Source organism: Cryptotermes secundus, unplaced genomic scaffold, assembly GCF_002891405.2.
Source record: "Cryptotermes secundus unplaced genomic scaffold, Csec_1.0 scaffold92, whole genome shotgun sequence".
NCBI classification, from domain to species: domain Eukaryota; kingdom Metazoa; phylum Arthropoda; class Insecta; order Blattodea; family Kalotermitidae; genus Cryptotermes; species Cryptotermes secundus.
In genome coordinates, this window is record NW_019728498.1 from 1,090,628 (window position 1) to 1,115,248 (window position 24,621).

General features: G+C 39.7%; 1 protein-coding gene across 1 annotated transcript in view; it reads right to left on the reverse strand.

The window, feature by feature from the left end:
• Positions 1–5,669: 5,669 nt before the first annotated feature.
• The window catches only part of LOC111865142 (lachesin-like), an 801,402-nt gene continuing 782,450 nt past the window's right edge, over positions 5,670–24,621 (reverse strand). The window contains exon 10 of the mRNA XM_033751702.1: positions 5,670–7,303. Coding sequence (XP_033607593.1) covers positions 7,137–7,303 — 167 coding nt within the window. The 3' untranslated portion in view covers positions 5,670–7,136. The remainder of the gene's footprint in view (positions 7,304–24,621) is intronic.

Consider the following 24,621-nt stretch of genomic DNA (forward strand, 5'->3'; position numbering starts at 1 on the left):
AAATTCGCTACATCGAATACATCGAGAATTTATTTGTCGCGATAAACCCCCGATACGCGACAATATTAACACGCTTTGTATACGAAAATCGAATGTCTTAGCAAGTCTCCTTCCGTACTAAATGCCGATGCAATTGTTCCTGGAATCTGAAAAATACTGAAAATATACTTTTACTTAAATTAAAATTGCATTAGATCAATTGAGTACACATTACAAAAATTAATGAGCAAATTGGATACTTATTTCAGAAATGCTCTTTCTTGAAGAGTGCGTTCCTTTTGACTGTAATGTCGTGTAGTTCAGGAGAGAATACCACCTCCATCTTCAGGGTCAAAGAAAAGTCGAGAAAAAGCAGCAGATGTATGCGGCAAGCTGAGAGAAACGAGGGAGTAAAATCCGTGCAGATATAGGCTAGGCCAAGCCTATGTAGGCTCTACACTTCCTCCCAAGATTTGGGGTCTAACACGTAAGTAATCAGGGGTGATGGTGGTATGTATGGGACACTGATAATAATTGTAAATAGACAAATTGTTAATTTGTTTATTTAAAAAAGAGAGCACTGAAAGACGATCACATTGGTCACGCGGTATAAGGTTCAAACACTGGGTTCATGGTTTCGAATCCCACTCGAGACATATATGATTTTCTATTTGTATTCTGTGTTTGCGTTTTGCCGTGTAGGTAACGGCCTTGCGACTGGNTACACTTCCTCCCAAGATTTGGGGTCTAACACGTAAGTAATCAGGGGTGATGGTGGTATGTATGGGACACTGATAATAATTGTAAATAGACAAATTGTTAATTTGTTTATTTAAAAAAGAGAGCACTGAAAGACGATCACATTGGTCACGCGGTATAAGGTTCAAACAATGGGGTCGTGGTTTCGAAGCCCACTCGAGGCATATATGATTTTCTATTTGTATTCTGTGTTTGCGTTTTGCCGTGTAGGTAACGGCCTTGCGACTGGTTGAACCCCCTTCCAAGGATTCCTACCAACTCTGTACTTTTTTTCCTGTGCCGCTACAGCCCCAATTTGGGCCTAGGCCTACCTCCATGAAACACTGTTTCACTTCGGTTTACTAGATCTTACACATACGGTAGGATTCCTTGGGCGAGTGATCAGCTCGTCGCAAGGCCTCTATCTGTACACAAACAGAAAAACGCACACACACAAACTAAACATCCATGTCGAACCCACGATCCCGGCTTCCGAGCGAGCGAAGACAGTGTACGCCACCGACTCTGTATAGGATTAAGAAACTGTAAAACGTAAGCCAAGGTTCGTCACGGACAGTAGCGCCCAATAAGTAGTAGTACTAATATTAGTAGTAGTAGTAGTAGTAGAAGTGCAGACAAAGAATTAATAAATTTGACACTCCTACTTGCTACGACTATATCTATATTACGACATTTATTATCTCCACACGATTTATGCGGCAAAGAGCTATATGGGCATAGTGCAGAGTTTCACTGTGTTGAAGCAGGTGGTACATATAATAACCATTGTGCTTTAAATGGTTAAAACAACATAAATAATAACCCGGAACCTTCCGATCCACAACCTGTATTCTATTGCATCGGTTATTAATAACTGCATGATAAAATTAGGCCGCGTGGATTCAGCGGTAAGAAAAGGCAAATAAAATAACATGCTAGAAACGCATAATAATGGTGATGATGAGATCACACTGGGCAAATTGAATGGAGCAATTCATTATCAACAACATCTTATATCGCGCACAAAATATACAAATATGTTGCATTTGAAGATTATTACAGCCTTCTAAGTTACAACGCCATATAGCTTCTTCCTACATAGTTGTCGACTCTTTGGCCATTTCGTATATTCGGCGTCGAAATCGGTCAAACGGGGGAAAGTTAAAGAGCAGGGAAGGAAGATGGTCACAGAATATTGTTCAAAACCCGCCACAATTCCCCGCCTCTCTTACTTCGACTCTTCAGAGAGAGAATGCATGTTCCTCCTAAAAGTTTGCACTTATCTACCAAACTACACGGCGTCGCATCTCAGAAGCCTGTCACCTTCGTACTCATGGCTGTGAGGACCTCAGTTCTTCATACGCTGTAGTTGGTTCTTGCATATGTTAAAATTAATTCAAATGAATTCTGAATCTCTAATAAAGTATCATTTTATTGCCCCCCCTTTTAAATCTTCTGTTGGAAGAGAATAAAACTAACAGAAATATCGTACTCTCCTGTCTGTCCATATATTCACGTCATACTAAAACTTGAACGCATATTGACGAAGTTTTATGTTGGCAGATAATTCCAAATGTTGTAGGACAAATATAACTTTGCTTAGCATAGGTTTAATTAACACACTTCCGTCAAAGTACTTTGACGGGTACTAGACTACTGCCTATTCCGATAACTTGAGCTACACTAAAGGCTGTCAAATCTGACTGGATGGAAGTTTACTTGTAACTAAGTTTCCTCATTACTCTGAGGTAATCATCTGAAACACTAGAATTAATTTTATGCAGGTACTTCGAATAAACAACGTCAAACAGAATTCCTGCGGGTCAATATCCCACACCGACTTTACATCAGACTAGAATTAAATTTACGTGTTGTATATTATCCCGGTAACAGCTCATGGCACAAACTAACTGGTACATAACAAGAAATATTGAGCAGATATCGTTAATACACTCTCTTCATATGAAACAATTTTCGGTATGGTGTATGTAATCTGATATAATAAAACATACATATTTCTGAACAGGCACACATCTGGTGAAGTATTTTTACTACTTGTCTATACCACAGAGGGACAACACAAGTTAACGTACCATATACGAAAGGAAATAAGGCGGATTAATTCTTTTCGTGTTTCTCACGTTTCTCATTTATCCATTCCACACAATTTGTTTTCGAAATACATAATGAAATGATAGCTTCCTTGAGGTTTGAGTTCAGCAAAGGAGTATGTCACTTCTTTCCTCTTACGTGCACAGCATGACCAATTCTTTCCCAACACTGTACTAGTGGTGAAGGCCCACAGCAGTGCCTCGTCTGTCACCTGATGCTAACTTTGGTTTCCGTGCTCAAGGAGACAGCCACAATATTCAGCAAAATTACGAATCCGTATAGTGTTACTTACCCAGCACCGCTGTCCTTTTAATGCCCAGTTATCAGGTGATCCCGGAATAAACTTTATCTGCAAATTCAACCTGTTGATGAGATACACTTATCACTTAAACAGCTTGTTTTTATGCCAAACAACGTAACAGCACGTCCACAATGCCATATTCTCCTACGTTACTCATCCTAATTCGCGCATGCGTACGTTTCTTTGCTTCCCCTTCATTTACTCCGCTCACTGCGATACCTACCGTTCACAGGGTGAAACTTGAAGGAACAAGTTAACATACGAGCTGCATTTGGATCATGTTACTTCTGGTAACTTTTATTTTATTTCGATTAATTTATACTATTGCTGATCCGAGGAGTGTATTGTTTTCTACAGCTCGGACACAGCGATCGTGGATTGGAATACTACTCGGGACATGTATGTATGTGTTTCTGCTGCGTTTGTGTTGTCCTGTGTAGGCCAGAAGCCATGCGAATGAACCGATCACTTCTCCAAAAAGAAAAATCTATCAATAATCTGTAAGATCGAGGGTTTCAGAAACTATTTTTGCGGAGAAACAGGCTACACAGCCTAATCCATAAAATGATGAAGACTTATTTTTTCTGTGAAAATCAATCAGTAGACAGCAAAAGTGGCGCTGGAGCAGGTTTTCTCCGAGTACTTCGGATTCCCCTGATGATCCTAATTCCACCAAACTCTCCATCATCATAATCACCCAGGGCAGTTACAATAGGCCAATCAGTGGTCGACGTGCCGAGTTGACCCAGCTGGACTCCACCCCCACTATGCGAATTAAAAAAAAAATGCTAAATTCAAGTTCCATTTTATAAGAAGCAATTATCAGCATTTCACATATCCAGCACCGATTAGGCATGTCTCTGTAATTTTCATAAGCAGTGATGGATGACGAATATTATATAAGGCATCTGTTTCGAAAAAAAAATCCGTAGGCGTTAACACGCAACTGTCTTCGAAATACGGAAGCAGCTGATGACAGATTTGCCTGAGACGTAAGTTTATGAAGGATATTCTGTGCTGAGTTTGTTGATTATGATCGTATATTTAGAACTTTGATCACGGCAACCAAGAACTGTATGACTCCCATTAGGTCTTGGGCTACTCTAAGACGGTGTTTTGAAATTTACCCAGAGCACCATAAGTTTATCCAAATATTATTTATTTTTAATTATCGTCGCTGTATATATATATAGTGTCGAATGTTCGAATGATTAGTAACTAACCAATCAAAGGGAAAGTGGAAGGAAAATTTCGAGACCTTATTTTCGTTTTCATCTATCGTGTAGAGACTGAGGAAAACATGAAAAAATGTCAGTATAATTGGTGTCCTTACCTAGATTTGAAGCAGGTAACTCCCGCATACAACCACAAGAATTATAGCTTGAACTTATTTGTTCTGTTTTCCACATCTGTGGCATTTGGTATTCCCTTGTGTAATAGTTCTCCGAGTACAATGATAATCCATTAAAACTTCATTACATTCATAATCGTCTAATTGTTGGTTTATATTTTCATATATATATGACGATTCGTGAGTTTGGCTCGGCAATAATTTTCATTTGTGTTGTTGTCATTATACTGTCATATTTTATACTCTTAATTTTGTACGCTGGCAGCAGCGGTCGGTACTGAACCCAGAATAATTTCGATATTGAACTTTTATCTAATTGCATGCAGGATAGTTCACTGGCTCGCATTCAAGCTGTGCAGATTTCCTGAATCCTTTGTTTGTTCTGCCTGAAAATCGTTACTCCTACGCACAGATCTTACCAATCTTCATATAAGAGTGAATCACGAATTATTAAGGAACACTTATACTTTATAATTTCTTATAAATTTCCTTCCATTTTTTTTTATTGCTATTGGGGTGGGACTAAGTCCCTTGTACTGCGGCCACTTCTGGCCTATTGTACCAGCCCCAGATGATAGGTGAGGGTGATTGTGGAGCAATTGGTGGAATGAAGATTGGCAGGAGAAACCGAAGTACTCGGAGAAAACCTGCCCCAGCGCCACTTTTCCACCACAAATCCCACTTGACCATAGCCGGGATCGAACCCGGGTCGCCGCGGTGGGAAGCCAGCGACTAACCGCTTGAGCTATGGTGCGGCCCTCTTTCCATTTTACATCAAATATTTTTTTCATAACAGTAGTATTGTTATGATTCTTAGGCAGCTTGAAATTTCATGTCCCCTTATATGATGTCAACTTATTCCATGAAAACTGTTCGTAAGGACAAAATTCTTAAATCGAAAATGAAATTCCTATAATTTTACGCGTACCTTACATGTATAAGTCGACGAACTTCCGAACGCAAGTTATTCGTTGCAGAGAAAATTAAGTTAATTAAATGAATCTATAAAAATAAAAATTAACATAACTCTTAGCGAAAAATCGTAAATTGACCCTTAAGAAAACGATGGATAGCTTTATTTACAGCAAACTTTATTTCCGTCTCTGAGCCCCCTTACATATATGGATTACTAAATTTTTCGAATTGTTTACTTTGAAGCACAAAATGCCAATTAATGATTGAAGTCACTTCACTATTATTAATGTTTCTTTCCTTTCAGTCTTTATTTTGCTAGTACAAAGCACATTTGAAAATTGAATACTGATCAAGAAATACAATAAATTTCTTATCCCTTGAGAGGAAGTACAGATAAATAGATTCCATATGAAAGGTAATATTTACATCGTCACCTTGACTTCACGTCCACTGCAGGACGACATATTTGATACAAGCCTGCAACGAAAACATCAAATAACACTTTCATGCCCCTCTCACTAACACACTAAGATGATACACGGGGATCCCAGATCCACGCTAGAAATTTGGACATTTTATTTACAGTAAGTCATGGAACACGAATTTAAGGATGATGCGTCGTAGATAAGCACAGATATTCCCATTTCATTGAAACAATTGCTTTATAACACTTGTTACGTTTCTGCTTTTAGCACTCCGAGACCACAGACAGACGCCATGACCACAGAGCTAATTACCAGCTATACACATCCATATACTAATATTGTATAGTACACATGGCGTGCATTTTTAAACGTCTATGCTTACTGTTTGTTGCATCTACACATTATTTCATTCTTATCAATGTTAGCTGACATTTGTTTACTAATAAAACTATTTTACTTTTGATAACGATGTTATTTTCTCTGCGAAGAGTGCAGATAAAAAGAACATTCTACTTCACCGCATGCAATATGCACTGTTCAAACACTTCTCAGTTGCACATATAATATCAGTAACCCGTGGTTCATTATAAACTGTTCTGGAATATCACAACGATGTCATATTTACTTTTCATTTCTCTATACACTGTAAATATACGTGTTCTTAGGCCAGTTCCATCGTCTGTTTGTAGACCCAAAACACTCGCATAATCCCAAGCATTGCTTTGTAATTTTCTTACATTTGTTGAAAGAAAACAGTAGACAAAGTGAGAGAAAGTGTCACATCATTGGATAAATAGCAAGGGTCACAGATGAAAGATAATATTTCAATTAAACTTATTCATTTGGAAATATTTCTTCAATGAAGAACGGTGGCCCAAGCTGTGTAACACCGTATGGAGAATATGAATTCAAGTTCCAAAGCAGTCACTGACCTTAAATAATTGATCACTATTTTGTAGCTTGCTTAGAAATCCCTGAGGTCACTATAGCTTTCCGTTCCACGTTCTGATAATCCTAAGCAATATTCCATGTGCTACAGGCAAAATTAATGTTCACTGATAATCATAGTCTTTGTTTCAAAGTCATTTAAGCAAAGATATAAATAACACCACGTGATATGTGGTTTTAAAGTGTTAACTTCGAAGAAGTTTCAAAGAACTTAAATTAAAGAAGCTGTGGTAACTACAAAGAAGCTGCATGCCTTTTGTGGTTAACCAGTATGGGACATGAAGAAGCTTCGAAATTCTTCCAGGGTGTTTTCAACACTGGTGTTACTCGGTACGCAGATAGATGGCAGAATCTTCATCTTTCTCTTCTATGGCGGGAGGTTTAGAATCGGTGGAACATGAACTTTGGACAGCCATAACGATGTGGACCATATCAGAAGGGTTAAGGGAAGATGCGATTCTCCGGATGATGTTGGTCCTTCTGCAACGGGCAATTCCAGTGCATTGTCATGTGGCCTGCCCCTCAGTTTCAGATCTGCAAAACAAAGGAAACACGTTTTCCAGAATTATCATGCTAACCATGATGTATACCAACGTCCAATTTCGGAAGCGTATTTTGTATGTATGATGTCTTGGGACGTGGTCCACTCCCGTCTTCAGGTTTTTGGATGGCATATTGACAGCTAAAAAGATATCCCTGCAACATGCCGCGGATGACCATTGGGTTATGAGACGTCGAGGCTCCCACATTTTTTAAACAATCGGCTCACAGATGGTGTTGAGGCTGTCAGCTTTACACGCCGGCCACCCTTTGTCCCCAGAGAGATTCCTGGTACTCATTTCTGTTAGAAGCTGAATTGACCCTAAAGACATTATGCGGCTGGAAGAATTGGGTAAACCGACAAGTGCAATGACCTCATCGGGAATCGAACCCGTGACCTTCCGGCTTGCTGCATAGCGCCACAACCAACTACGCTACTGCGAGCCCCCATATTGACAGCTATTTCATTGTTTTCATCTTAAGACTAACAATTATTGGAATGAATTTGGAAGCTTTTAAATACAAGGCTTATACGGTACAATTGCCTCAGATTACTAGTCTAATATTCGGAGGCAACTCGGGTTAGGCCCAGAGTGTCGCCACAGGGAATCAAATGGCTTTTCAGAGGTAAGTAGGTGTTCCAATTCAGAACAACGTAGATAGTTCGGATGAGTACAAGGACCCGAGGGAATGACCGTCACATATTGCAAGAAATCCATTAGAGCGCAGTCTCGTGAGCTTGCTCATATAAGTATCATCATTGGGAACCTGGTCACTGGAAAATATTTCCTCAAAATGAATATTTCTGGTACTAAATAGAGTGCGTGTACATGCGTTCCCCCCCCCCCACTTCCAGCCCCGGTCCAAACTAATATTGCGATAAAATATATGTTAACATGAAAAGAACTTGGCTTGTATTTCAGAGGTGAGGGATCGTATCCCGGCTGGGAAACTGAATATTCTAACTGGCGTTCTTCGTGATATTCCTCACCGCTTCCAAACAGAGGCAAGGCAATAGCCGCTTCTTTCCATATCATTTCCAATTAATAGTCACTGCCCTCCATTCATGAAGGTTGCATAGTCGTTAGACAAAGCATAAATTAGTAACCTAAAGACATTTCACATAAATGCTTATTATTAAAGCACCCGTCAATAATGCAACAATATTTTAAAATATAAAATACATCTAGAATATGTTTCTCGCTAGAAGTGTAACTTTAATATTTTATGATGTTAAAATCATAAAATGTTATTAAGACGCTAAAATTATAACTTATACACTAAACGTGATTATCAGATTACTAAAATGTCTCTAGTTTTTCGTATGTTTCTTCTCCTTACAACATGTTTCGGCCGCACATGGGCCATCATCAGACAATTTTACTTTTGTTTTCGGGAAGACCACTGCACTTTTCAGTATTGACGGGTACCTTAATAATAAGGATGATGCCTCAATGCAACGGGATAATAAAATATAATATTTTACATAAAGTATATTGGAGATCTCTCTTTGCTGACTGATTTATGCTGGATTTCCTCCGAAACATCGTTTGGCTTTCAGTGCATTACATGGCATTATATTCTAGGAGACTGAACTCTTCATAACTACCGCTGTGAGAACCTCAAATCCCATGAAACATATTGTCTGTTGCATCACACTGCTGGAGAACGGATAATGTATATTAGAACCCAACACTAAATGGGGATAAGTGGTCATATCAAGCCTGCTTCTTTCATCTCCAGTGCAGAGGTCTCGGTGCCACAAGTTCAAAAAAATAGGCTTATGGGGGGAGAAAGAAGAATTTCAAGCGGCAGTGAACCGAAAAATGCCAACATCCTTGAAGCGGATCGAATTCTGTTCTTTAACTGTTCAAACATTTAATCGTGTGAGTTTATACGGATTTTATTTCGTTTTAGGCAATTTGTAAAATAACATTCTCGACTTCCTTTTACCAGAAATATGCAGTGTACTTTCTCATTAAAGTTCATACGGGATTGAATTCTCTGTAGAGAAAATTACTCACTCATTTACTCAAGGAGCTGAGCCCTTCTGGAGGAGCCGCCAAATCTGCAGCTACTCAAGAATTTCCCAACAATTTATGGAACCCGAAAGTTCATTACCGTGTTCACAAGAGCCTTCTTCTGATCCCTATCCTGAGGCAGATCAATCCAATCCATACCATCCCATCCTATCTCTCTAAGATCCATTCTAATATTGTCCACCCACATACGCCTTGGTTTTCCAAGTGGTCTCTTTCTTTCTGGCTATCCCATCAATATCCTATAGGCATTCAGCTTCTCCTCCATTCGTGCTACATGCTCTACCCACTTCATCCTCCTTGACTTGATCATTCTAATTGTACTTGGAAAAGGGTACAAATTATGAAGCTCCTCATCACGCAGTTTTCTCCAACCTCCTGTCACNATTCGTGTTACATGATCTGCCCACATCATCCTCCTTGACTCGATCATTCTAATTATACTTGGAGAAGAGTACAAGTTATGAAGCTCCTCATCGCGCAGTTTTCTCCAACCTCCTGTCACTTCGTCTTCCTTCGGTCCAAATATTCTCCTCAACACCCTGTTCTCAAACACCCTGAGTCTGTTAGAGAAAATATCTTGTCTTGCAAATACATACTTCTGATCAAGGTAAACTACGAACTGAAAATGATATTCCAACATAATTAACATAACAATTCATAGTTGCAATAGCACACAAACTTACATTCTTCATTTCAGTTCATTAATGACAACATCGAATGAACGATTTGAGGTTTTGACGGAGTTGACTATGAAGACGGCATTCTTCAAGTATGAATGAGTTTCTTCTTCAATAGCTGTATGTATCCAACTGCTGAATATGTATTATTCGTTCATTTTTTGAATAGTAAGTAGTAGTGCTTCTGTAAAACCCTCATAATTTTAAATATAATTAACCATAAAACTCGAGTTGTAAATTCTTGACAATAGAACATACACCGTGGAATCGCTTTACTGTACACGCACATATGTATCATATTTCTCTATAGCTGATTGGTTTTACTATGCACCCCTGTAGAATTTTTTGGAAACTCTTTGCTTCCTCTTCGATATATTATGCAGTAAAAGAGTAATACGCTTTACGCCTTATTTTCCTACCATATTAATCACATACACGCTTCAAGTAACTTAAAATGCACCCATTTCTTTAAAATACTTTGGTCTATATACCCAGAATATAGCCTATGAGACCTATTATTTGTATTCGACAGTAAGCGTCCCCTTTCTCCGATAGCCCGTCTTTGAAGTACTACAAGCTTTAGTTAAAACACAAAAGACTACATATAGGTTAGAATAGTTTAAATACGTGGCCTATAGGTTGGATTCCATACTAAAGTCGGCTGCAGAAACTGGCATGCTATACACTCACTGAAGTTCTGAATATTCAGGGTAGACTAATGCTTTGGATAAAATTATTTCAGGTGTACTGAGACATGAGATATTTGAAATATTTTAAAATAAATTGATATGTGCCTCCTATATTTTACACTACATTATTCTGTTCTTTATATAAGGACCTATTTTTCTTTTTAATGAGGTTAATTTCGAAAACGTTGAGGCTTCCGTTTCGTTAAAGGCAAAAAGGAATGAACCTAACATTTTTCTTTAAATTACCTCATTTTACTGCCAATGGTGAAAAACAAAGTTAGCAAGGCAATATGAAAACAAATGCTTATCAGCCACCTGTTTCGACAGTCAAAGGACGTTCGACTAAATCTACAAGCTCCGGACGTTCTCGGTGGTATTCTGCCTAGGAAACGGAGTTACTGATATTTCGCCATCAAGCAGACATTCTTAATAATTTCCACACAAAAGCACCATGCACTTGAAACAGAGTGTTTAAAATTGTGTTAAACTTCATCGAAATTGTCATATTTTAATTATTTCCCAGTTTTCAAAAACAAACCAATTATAAGCGGCTAAGACAACACGACCGCCTGCTCAGGCGGCGTTAACTGAGGTGTGTATGGGTAATTCTGATGTATGAATAGTGCAGGGTGTATTATTGTGATCATGGGATTGACTGGGTTAGATAACTCAGCTGATTCCGGTTTGACGCTTGTCTCGAAAGTCGCTTTAACTGGGAAACAAATTGGTCATGCACCATACAAGTCACAACATTTCAGTTTGATGATAATATGAAATTACTATTCTCCATAAGTTTCTGCCCTTAAGATTGAATTGCCGGTCACGGTAGCCGAGCGGTCTAAGGCATGTACTGTCTTCGCTCGCTTGGAAACCGGGATCGTGGGTTCGAATCCCACTCAGGGCATGGATGTTTAGTTTGTGTGTGTGTGTGTGTGTGTGCGTTTTTCTGTGTTAGTGTACAGGTAGAGGCCTTGCGACGAGCTGATCACCCTCCCAAGGAGTCCTACCGAATGCGTAAGATCTAGAAGAACCGAAGTGAACGGAGAAGTTCATGGAGGTAGGCCTAGGCCCACTGGGGCTGTGGTGCAAACAAAGAAAAAGAGTGAATTACTTAATTCGCAGAAGCGATAAGGCGTCATGAAATGGTGCGCCCAATTTCTACCTCTCGTCAATTTAGCAACTACACAATTATTAATTTATTATAAAGAATTTTCCGGAGTAGACAAACACGTCCGTTGACTTGTGAAGCTGGAACAAAAAGCCCCCTGAGGTGACATGTACCAGAAACTCATGAACCCTCCAGGAAGTGGTGCCCAAAACTACTACAAGTTACCCATTACAGACTGGCTGGATTCGAACAGAGTTCCTCATACTTACATCGAATGTACGCATTCCTATTGGTTAAAACTAATGAAGCCATGTCATCCTAAGTAAGGCATTTCCACGTCTGGAATCCATCAGCCCCAGAATCTACTCCGACCGGCTGAACTCCTCTGAACCTGACTTATGATGACAAAAATTGCCTTTTGATCAGTTTCTGTCTCTAGACGCCATAAAATAATTGCAAACTCCGCGGCATACTCGCTTACTTCGAGCCAAATTAAATCAAAATTTAAACAAAGGAATAAATATGTCTAAAATCCTAGGAGGCAACAACATTTTCAAAAGCTACACAACTCCATACAGTGGGGTACTCCTTAAGGAGTCAATAGTCTCTCAGCCGGTCAAGAAATTTCCAAACCTTCATAGAAAGATTTTGCCACGTTTATAAAAGCCCGCCTATAGTCTTTATCCCGAGCCACAATAATCAAGTCTTCAGATTCGTACCCTATTTCTTTAAAGGCGCGTCCACATTACTCGTGCTCGTGCTCGTGTGACTCGCTATGCTCGCGAGTAATGTGGGCGATATGACAAGTCACAAGACAAGCAAATATTAAATTTTTAATTAAAAAACTATAGCCAATAAATTAAAATACGAGTACAGCCTATATACACTACGAGTAAATATACGGATCCTCACGCGCCGAAGCCTGGCGAGCAACTGAAGTAATGTGGACGAAAATTTACGAGCACAAGTAAAAGCCCGACGAGTCTCCCGACGAGCACGAGTAATGTGGACGCGCCTTTAGATACATATCAATATTACCGCTCATCTCTGGCTACGTTCCCTTCAGGTATCCGGCTAATATTTTACTTTCTTTTTTCATTTTCCTTGAATACCATATATCCCGTTCATCTCAGCCTCGAAAATTTCAGAATTCTAATAATGTAGTTGTTGAAGATTGCAAATGATGAATAAACATATTTGTTTCAGTTTCTTGTTAGGTAAAATAATTCTCCTTTCTGTCGTGTTCTCACATATCTTAAATCAATGTTCTTCCTTCAGGCTGAGAGATCAAATTTCACACTTCGTAAGCATAAAAATCTCTCCACAAAATTGGAAAGAAAATAAATAAGTACTAAAAATTTTTACAAAAGCTTAACTAACTCCGTCCAGTGTGACTGATTAAATGTTTTTTCTTTCTTTCCTTTTTAATCTTTTATCCTTGACATAACAACACAGCGAGGCCCGAACAATAGAACGACATTAAAGGGTCCTATTAAAAAAATAACAGAACTACGAGGTGGTAGACACCCAATTTCCATTAAAGAGAGACAATATAAAGGACACGAACCAAATTGGTTCTAAAAATTTTAACAAAAACTATTTTACAAATTGTAATAATTTATAAATATTTAAATTTATTCATACACGTCGCTGTAGTTTGTTAAAATATCAGATTATATTTATGGAATTGTGATGATATTGCATGTATTATATATTGATATTGACCGAATATATTGTAATAGTAATTTCTGCCCGTACTGGTATATCCTACTGAAGATGGTCTATAAAACCGAAACATGTCAAGGATAAACGATTAAGAATGAAAGAAAGAAAAGACATTTTATCAGTCACACTGGACAGAGTTGATTAACCTCTTATAATATTGCTAATGTGACGGACCAGGATGAACCAAATAAAATTTACTAGAAAGTGATGTCAGCCTTCCAGCAACTGCAAATCTACAATCATGGCAGTTGGTGCTACAGTCTGGGGGTCCAAATATTAAAGATGAAGCAGCATTGAAGAAGTCAGTAACCGAATGCTGTATCATACCCATAACGGCCTTTCTCTGCTTGGCACCGGGGTTATTTTTCTATACTAACTGCATTCACTTTGCTCAGCAGAGTCCTCCGGAAATAGCACTGGCCTATTACGTGCTGGCACTGGTGTACTTCCTCTCCAGAACCAACTGAACTGAAATTTAAAATGGGGTTTAAGCGCTGCACAAACTTTTACATGAGAAGCGAAAAAAAGAACGATGTTGCTTTGAAGTGAAGATGTGAATAGACCAGCTCTCTTCTTTCGTAGAGTTAAGGGCACGGGTATGAGTGAAAACGACGTTACCATCCACCGGTCTCAGAGCAAAAGGGTGTTACGATCGGCAGCCATATTTCAACACTCGGCACAGCATTGAGCGAATGCCTGGAAACTGAGATACATTATATCTATCCATAGCATTATTCCAGATATATTGTCGGGCAATATAACATTGAATCAGGGAGCTAAGCCCTTTTTGAGAAGCCACCATTCGCTCAGCTACACAAGAACTTCTCAACATTTTATAGAACTCAAATGTTCACTACAGTGTCGAAGATTTTGTATAATTAAATATTCATTTCCCCGAGTAATCATATCTTTTGTTTTTCTTGAAGAACTAGAACAGGGATTTTCAACCTTTTTCAACTCATGGCACACAGAACAAGGTGCTAAAACAGTCAAGGAACACAATCAATTTTAAGGATAGACTTTATCAGCAAAATCGAGTAATAAGGTTGTGTTTAAAAGTTCATAACTCTTATTCCAATCGTCGTGTTATTTTTGAAAATAATGTTTATAATGGAGTTCGATGATTTTTTATTCCCCAATTTTTTCTCTCTTCTTTTCGGCCATCCCCGCGGACTTTTCGTGTCATACCAGTGTGTCGCGGCACACCGGATTGAAATTACTGGTCTACAAGATAAATCCTTGTTTTGCTCTATTTTTTCAACATTATTAAATATTTCTTGTATCTGCTGTCCTGATGGTTCACCAAGAAGATAAGAGTATGAAGCTATTTAATGACTTGGATTTATAACGGGATTCACGGAAAGATTATAATTCGTAACTATAAATAATTTGAGGGCAGGCGGTACCGTAGTTGGTTGAGGCACTATGCTACATCCGGAAGGTCGCGGGACTGAATCCCGATGAGGTCATTGGATTTTTTTAATTTACCTAATCCTTCCAACCGCACTATGGCCCTGCTGTCGACTAAACTTCTAACAGAAATGAGTACCAGGTATCTTCCTGGGGGGTAAAGGACGGCCAGCGCGTAAGGCTGACAACCTTACCGCCATCTATGAGCCGATTGTCTAGAAAATGTGGGGTACTCAACATCTCACAACACTATGGGCCTCCATGGACTGTTTCAGGGATACCTTTACTTCACTAACTGCAAATAATTTTAACGATTTCAGGAATCTATATACTCTACAAATCCCTGCTGTAAACAATAAGTCTCTATGCTTTCACCAGTCGTTGCTTGGTAGCAACGTCTAACATTGAAATTCAAGTCTGCGGATTGGTAACCGCCGACTTCCAACTCTCGATTCATGACTGACTTAACTAACTTATAAATTGCTGCCGGCTCTCGCCAGCACAGCGATTGGCGGTTCTGAGACCCACGTAACTCATGACCACACTTTACTACCTGACGGCTGTGGGAATCTTCAGAACTCCTAGAATAACTAATTTATCTCTCCTAATCCAGTAAATTGTTGTTGACCCTAGACAGCAAAGTCGTTCTTGGTTTCGAGCCCCTTCAGCACCCATGACCTAATTTATGCTTGTTCCAAGACTATTTATGTTTTTGGAAATAGTCTCCCCCCTTCGACGTTATGTAGTCTCGACGCGGACCGAAGAGGGAATACAGCTTCCAAGAATTCCTCTATTGTTGAGTGACATGTTATGCGTGCTGTTGTCTAGAGGTGCCCCGGGTTTTTTTGAAACGGAAGTGTGTTTGCCGATTGTTGCCTAGCAATTGACTCCTTTTCTGGGTCCACTATGCCGAATTTCAGCCGTCATATCAGGGTATTCTAGAAGCACGTAAAATAAAATGCACTGGGCAAAGTATCTTGTGCACGAAGATTATATTATCTGGCACATGAAACATAAAATGTTCTGAATATGAGAATTAAAGTACACAACGGATCCGTATCCCAGGCCACACTACCTGTAATTTGGCCGGATCTCTGCGGTTGGGCACAGTTACCAGTACTCTTAACTACAACAGTAAGCAATGGAAGCTTTTGTACAAAATATGTCTGGCCATCGTTGTAATATACAGTAACGTAATCGGAAACAGACATAAATGATATCTACTTAATGGTTCACTTAAATAATATTCTGAAAGAGAAACAAATTCCCTACCCTCTGTAATCGGCAGGTGCGCTTATCTTCTTGGAGTAGGCCGGCTAGTTTCTACGCCCCAGCTCGTCTCCTTTTTACTCCTTTTACTACAACTCCAACCCCTGGAGAAAGAAAATTAAGCCTTGGGCTGACGTCTGCTTGGGTGCACAGCCCAGCATATACTGCCTGATTTGGATACGGAATTCCATTTCTTATCAGGTGAGGGGGAGCTGGCGTTTTATAGTTACACAGCGTACCCGCTTCTGTCTGCTCTAGTTTACTGCAAGATCTCTTAAATTCTGTTCTAAAGCGAGGGTCAGCAGTCAGTCAGTCAGTCAGGCAATACTGTTTAGTATTTTTACGAAGTTTCGTCAGAACTTAGGCACGAAAATATCATTAAATTGTTAATCTAATGTGCCTTATAGGCTATCTGAACCTAAGCGACAAAGGGAACTTATAAAATTTGGTAACAGGGAGATTCATACCTTATAATTTTCATCCTGGACAGAGGACTAAATAGAGGAGAGGATTAGATACGTCAGGCATGTAGCATGGATGAGGGAAGCAGAAAAGTACAAGTAATTTTGGACGAAAATCTTCAATAAGGAAAGATAAAAGTGATTATGGGACACAATTGCAAACTACAAAAACTCAGTGGTTTTAGTCCGCAAGGGAACTATACCGACCGAGCCAGCGACCGCCGCTTATCGGCGAAGTTAGTGTCATATACTTGATACGTAGATTTCAGATTTATTTAAAGAAGCTCCATAACGACAAAATAACTTTAGTGTCGAATGATTGTGGATGATGAATTGGAAGGGACCGAGACGAACTGTCTTTTCCTATTCCTTCTGGCGTTATGCCAGCATTTACGTGGAGCTGAAGTGAAAAAATATCTCAGCCAGATGAACACAGTCTGCTGCTGTAATTCGGACTTCGAAATTCACGAATCTGTCTACCTATGTCTTTACAGTCCTTTTGTTGGAACTTAGTCACTTTTTCAGTTTCTTAATCCTATACACAATCTTTAGGACTCCTTCGACGAGTGATCAGCCCGTCACAAGACCGCTACCTACGCACAGAACAAAGCAAACGCAAAATAAACATACATAGACATTCATGCCTTGATTGGGATTTGAACGCACAATCCCAGTGATCGAGCGATCGAAGACAGTTCTTGCCTCAGACCGCGCGGCCATTATGATCGGGATAACTTCACGAATGAGGCATGAATGAGATTCAACAAGTGCTACATCTGGAATTTAGATAAAATACATACTATGCTTCCTTTATATATGGATAAGAGTAAAGCGTTGCGAACCATGAACTGTTGCAGTTACAGCTTAGTGTCTAGTACATATGGCCCACAAAGACGGGGGATTTATCTCTGAATATGAAACCCCTCGAGGATACGACAGAATGTCATTCAGAATCTCCGCCATGTTTGGGTGATAGAGGCGGACACCGCATTGGCGCATTGTTTTCCGGGAAGAGCCGTTGCCTCGGGTTCTTCCTCAGTCTTCTCGTTGTTGTAGCACAAACAACCGCTGCTGTCTCAGGCCGAAGCGTGTGTTTTAGTCTTGTATTCTGTTTAGTCAAATGCGCCATACTGCTTCATTATGGAATACTGCTTGGGAAATCTTCGCGCGCTACTTGCACGTCGAAACTGGCATTACACACATGGCTGTCGCAAAGAGACTTTGCTCACAAAAAGGCACGCCTTTACTCGCTACTCAGCACTCTCCGCCATAATTAAAGCAAAATTCCCTTCCTCACACGGGCAGTGAGCGTCTCATAAGAAGCTCCCATGGAACAAGCAAGCGACACACTTTACTACTTCGCTCTCATAACGTCTCTCTTTCAATCAAAACCAAACAGGTAACCTGCAGATCTAGAGGTTTTAACCTATGAGGTGAAAGGTCTTGCTCAGGATAGTGTCAAATGGTGGGTTTTTATAATGACGATAAAATGCTGTATTCTTCATGAAGAGGAAATTTGTTTATCAGCTAATTACTCGTATCAACTGCTTAAGAAATATATTAAAGCCATAATAGGGCCGCGCCATAGCTGAAGCGGTTAGTCGCTGGTTTCCCAACGCGACGCCCCGCGTTCGATCCCGGATCTGGTGAAGTGGGATTTGTGGTGGACAAAGTGGCGCTGGGGCAGATTTTCTCCGAGTACTTCGGTTTCCCCTGCCAATCTTCATTCCATCAATTGCTCCACAATCACCCATACCTATCATCTGGGGCTGGTACAATAGGCCAGAAGTGGCCGCAGTACAAAGGACTTAGTCCTACCCTACCAGCAATAAAAAAAAGCTATAATAGAAGCTGACATTTCTTTAAACGACTACTGGTCGAGTAATAATATTATCAATTTGTAATCTGGTAATATTGTAATAACTGACGGTACCAACCAAAGTAGCTGATACACTGTCGCTAAAATACCTGGCAGGAATACTCAAATCGCTTTCTTCTGGTGCGTGATATCGCATAGTGAACTAGAGCGTTACGTACGTTTCAGAGGAACTTACTTGGGGTAGACCGTGAAGATGAAGTCAAAAAATTCCTCCGAAACGTTGATGACGTTCTTTTACTAGAGCACCGACCTTACATTCCAGAAGCCAGCAATCTCCAAAGCCACCGCCATGAATATCCACAATCGTAATGGCATGAATAAATTATATATTGTCACGTGATCGAGTGACAACAGACGTGATTTGTGTCGGTAATCAAATTTACTGAACACTTACAGATCGTAATTATAAGTAAAAAGAGCCCTATCGCTATTTCAGGCACATTCTGCACTTCACTACAGCACGCACTAAATCTTTTCAGTCTGCTGTCCTCAACGGTTGTCTGTTAACGGAATGTTGTCAATTCAAATCCTTCTTGGGGATGACGCGACGCTTCTGCAAGATGTTTGTATTTGGGGACTTGGCGTTTTGAATTAATCGAGGTCAAACGTGATTGGGCTGCACGCCTCATGTTTCTCTAAATTCATCTGTCGTTCATTTTGGAACGTTACATTTTGATAATATTAAAAGGTCATGTTACCCATTGCTTGCGAAAGAAGTTGCGAAGTTTCACTTACGGACAAATAAACAGTTCATGAACAGCGGACTGGCTTCAAGGGTGCAGTTTTTGGTTGACTTAATTATTATCGTGACACGAACCTGAGAGAAATTAAGTGATCTACCAAAGCCAGCATAGGAGCCGGGACAGTGCAGTTAGTACAGCGACTGGCTACGGACTGGACGACCGAGGTTTAGGAGTTCTAGTCCCGTTAGTGTCAAGAATTTTCTTTTCTCAATGAGGTCCAAACTGGTTCTGGGGCCCACTCAAACTCCTATCCAATTGGTATCGTGGGCTCTTTCTCCGGGGCTAAAGCGGCCAGAGCATGAAGCTGAACCCTCATCTCGAACTAGTGCCAAGGTCGAGAACATATGAATCTACACAACCTCTCCTCATATCTTCATGGGCTGGTGCTTAATTAGATAAGCAAAGTGACAACCGTTACCGAAGCCGGCGTAAAGACAGAGAAAAGAAGAGAGACGGTTACACGTGTTTTAACATTAAAAACTCTACACTTTGCCTACAGAGTATATATATGTGTTTCGTATGATTCTCCGGGTAAGCGGTGATAATTTCCCTACAGCATTAGCTGATTGGTCTCTGTAATGGAGACAGACAAAGTGCGTTTAAATATTATTTGCATGAACTTCGTGTTCCCAGGAGTTAACTCTGAACTCACAATAGAACTACTTACGAGTATATACAACTTTTTTAAATGTGACATATTTTGTAAGTTTTGAGGTTTTCACGGCGATGACAATGAAGAAAGTCGTCTTCTGGGTTTAGGCACCGTGTATTCTTCGTTTTGGCTCTCCGCATTCCAAGCCATTCAACTGCTCTGAAGATGGAGGCGCTACGTTCCTCCGAAACGTCAGCCAAAACGAAGAATACACGGTACCTAAACCCAGAAGACGACTTTCTTCAGTGACATATTTTGTTTGTCCGTCCTTAGGGAATAAGACTCAAAATATAAAGTGCAAAATAATGCACTGAGCACAATTAAACGGATTCATGCTGAAAATAATCTCCTCCTGTGTCTCGTTTCATTAAGTTCCTAGAGACTGGTTCATCATCATCATCATCATCATCATCATCATCCCAGTCACTGCAGTATTTCTTGGTACTCCTAAGTAATTAAGCATCTCTGTTGAGTACAGCACGTCCTGAGACGCCCAGAGTAAGTCGGCTACTCGAGAATTTTTCCGACCTTCACGGAACTCGAAGGTTATTGCGGTATTCAGTAATTCCTAACCCAATCAATACACTTTCATCACATTTCTTTAAGACTCGTTTGAATATTATCCTCGTTTAAACTCTTGAACTTACAAACGATTTCTTCCTTTATTTTTCCAGACCAACTCTGTACCCCACGCGTGCTATGTGTTTGACCCTCTTCGATATTGTCACTTAGAGATCCATTGGTAAACAACGATTCGGTAAACACATTCCCGTGGGAGCCAGTGCGCGCAACAATAGGACGTCTATTGCTAGGCAACGGTTTAACAAACACGTCTAAAACAATGCTGCACAGTAGGAGACAGTGTTTTCTGTGGGGTCTTGCCACGAGGTTATATAACGAGAAGTTCCAAGTGAGCAGTTGTTCTTGTCAAGAATTTGGTTGAGCTCTGGAGATGGCAGTGGAAAGTGATTGAGAATAAAGAGCAAGAATAGGTCTGTGAAAGGAAGACTTCATGCGCTATTTGAAGGTGCAGTGAGAATTATATAAATCTGTTGCCGGAATACGACTAGTGCGTGTGCAACATTGAACTGTAAAGTGTGTAAGAATAGTACTTGCTGTATTACCTGTAGTCTCGAGTTGTGTGTGTTCAATAAATCGAATCATCCAATCCAGAACCCGTCTTTTAAGTCACAAACAAACCCACACTCGTGACAATATGATTAACACAATAATACTCTTGAATGAGTTATGCAGTCGGTATTACTGTGTTCATGCATTTTGTCCAACATTACGTACGCTGAAAGAACACAATTTTCACAAAAAGTGTAACATTCTATCGTCAGTGTTCTTTAGAATTGACGTAGTATGTAAGTCCTCATTATGCCTATCCTTAACCATATAAAGAAAGCAATATTTTTGAAGAGAAACGTATTTCGACAGAATTGTTACCACCAGCATCACTTCACGTTAAGACAAAATGTGCTCAGCGCTGTTATTATTAAATTAGTTGTTAGTCATGCCCCCAATATCTGGCGCCACACTATTATGAATTCTTAGTAAAAGGAAGGACGTTTAGTGGAGTCGTAAATTCATTGAATGTGCATAATAATTATGTTATTATCGGCCTCAACATATCGAACAAACTTCTGTAGCAATCTACGAATCCATTATCAACCAGAATAAAATTTCAGTTCAATTTTTACGTTCATATTTACTTATGTGTTGAGCTGACAGAACAAATGCCACATAAAATTGAGCATAAGTAAAGAAAAGAGAACAAAATACAAATACAAGACAATGTATAACATTTGAATAAAACTGATAATTCCTTTACCATAAATCAAATTATTAGGAAGTGAAAAAAGTAAAGTGCATATATTTATAACGAAAGATAAGAGTTTATTAGTACAATAAGTAAGAATTTTTGGTATGAAATTTTAGATTAATCAATTTATTCAGGGCAATAACTCGGACAGATTCATGATATGAAACGGGCCTATAGGGGTTCTGGTCATGACAGGTGATCCTGGTATAAATTCAAGGCGGATACCTCAGAAATAGAGAAAATTTATTGTACATAAGTTCAAGTGCCGCAAGACCATGCAGTATGGTACAGGATATGGTTCATTTCTAAATTTCTAAGTCGCCTTGGCTGTCCACGCTTTCAAATACGTAAATATTTCTCTGATGGAGCCATTATATTAAAAAAGGCAGCTGACAAATTTAAAATCTTCGCAGTAATGAAATCCGATATACCTCATGATATTTTCTTACATAATTTTGTATGCTATGCAGCAAACCACCATGATCCTAATTATACAGTTACATAACCAAAGAGACTGACCGAACATCCTGGTACAGTTACTAGCATTGCTGCTTCTATTAGAAGGCCGTCCTGACACGAAATTCAACATAGAGGACAGCCATTCTGCCTGCCGAATTTCGCAGATTTCCTCAGTCCCTCCCAGAAATAACAAAATATGGCCTTAAAACAGTCTACGACAGCTTCCTTTTACGTCGTTTACAATTTATAATTCACAAACATTTTCTTTGTAGACGCTATATTAAATTCTGTTGCTTGATGAAGCATCGTCAAATAAATCAGGAATCAATTAATATTATTAATTTTCTTTTAAATTCGCTTAGTGGGGGTGGAGTCCAACGGGGTCCATTCGGCACGGCGGCCACTGATTGGCCTATTGTACCTGCCCCGGGTAATTATGATGGAGAATTTGGTGGAATGAAGATTGGCAGGGGAAACCGAAATACTCGGAGAAAACCCGCCCCAGCGTCACTTTGCCCACCCCAAATCCCACTTGACCAGACCCGGGATCGAACCCGGGCCGACGCGGTGGGAAGCCAGCGACTAACCGCTTGAGCTATGGCGCGGCCCAATTAATATTATTAGCTGAAGCCTTTATTAATTTATGCACCGGATAGAGAAGTCAGTATATCGAATGGCTATGGATAGGTCGGTTGAGGGGTCGGAGTTCGAGTCCCGATAGATTCAAAATTTTTCTCTTCTCCACGTCGTCCAGACCGGCTCTGGGATCCACCCTGCCTCCTATCCAATGGGAACCGGAGGATCTTTCCCCAGGGGTAGATCGTCTGGGACGTAAAGCTGATCACTCACCCCCAATTAGTGCCGAGGTCAAGAAAATGTGGATCTATACATCCACTACCCCATAAGCCTTCATGGAGTAGTGCTTGATTAGCTAAGCACGGGGGCAACTTTACATTATTATTCGTTCATTGCGTCAGTCACTAATGTTAATTGACGCACATCAACCCCATAAAAACTCACATTCATCTAAATAGTTTTTCAAAATTCAGTTAATAGTTCAGAAAATATACTGCATCTCTGTTACAAAGACCTTCATTAATACTTTTAAGGAAATGTTGGCTATTTATTCTGAGAATCATATACAACCCTTAAATAGAATATGTGAGAGAAATGCAGAGTTGATTTAACGTTAACGCTGGCTGCCATGTTGTTACACCACTGTGCTTCTTCAAAATATTAATAAAAATAATATTGGCTTCAAAGACGACTGCAAAGTGATTAAAGGATGAAAGAAAGACTCGTGGCCAAAAGTTACAAAATAGTTTCATAAAGGCACGTAAAATTGAGTAGTTCAGCCCGTAAAGTGACTAAGACCTAGAAGACCGGGGTTCACTTTCCGGCAGAAGTGAGATTTTTCTCTTGGCCACAATGTCCAAACCCACTGAACTTGTAAGACAAACCAGACACTGTGATGCTCTTCAGTCTAAATGTGGGTGGGTCTGGACGTGGTGGCCTCGTAGTTCTTTTATTCAGTCAGGGGAGTCTGAGATTAAAGGGTTGGGGGACCACTCAACACTTTCAATTTTGTACTTACAAGATTTTCATCTAAAAATTACTCAAAAACTTATTCTGTACTAAAAATTCCATAGCGGGATTACGTTTTGATCAGATATTTCATCGATTCTCTGAAAGGACACCGAGACCCAAAACGCTTAAAAACCCCCGTACACACTTTTGGTGTTGACGGGGGGGGGGTAATGGAATAAAATTTGAGGATATCAAAAAACACAACCCGGAAAATGTTGAAGTGTTACTGTAATGGAGACAGATTTGTATACTAGAAATGTTGGTTCCTAAAACTGATTATCAAATAATTTATATTTTTACGTTGGCTTAAATAATTATCTTAAAATCGTATTTATGTGCCATAGCACTGTGTAGCAGAGAACGCGTCTTGTCAGAAAAGCGGTTCCAGAATCCTACGTGTTGTATGTTCTCCCAAGAGTATACTAGGACATCCTCGAGCACTTCCCATTCTACTGTAAGCCTGCTGTATTCGCTTGTCGTTTCGATATAGATGAAGCTATTCTGCTTGAACGCCTATCAGCCCTTATCTACTTACGAGATTTGCCAAGCAGAGCTCAACAAGTATTTTGCCTGACCAGACAGTGGATAGTCCCCAGCCGACAGTATACTGCGTGTATCACAACTCTGTATTCTGATGCTCTTAGTTCTCCACGTTACAATATGTTGAACGACAAATGATAGAGTCCTTCTGCTTCTTCTGCCGGTTATTATCCTACAACGTTCTAGCAACTGATGAAGATTCACTGAGCTGAATATTATAGCCTATATATTATTGATGTGTATAAT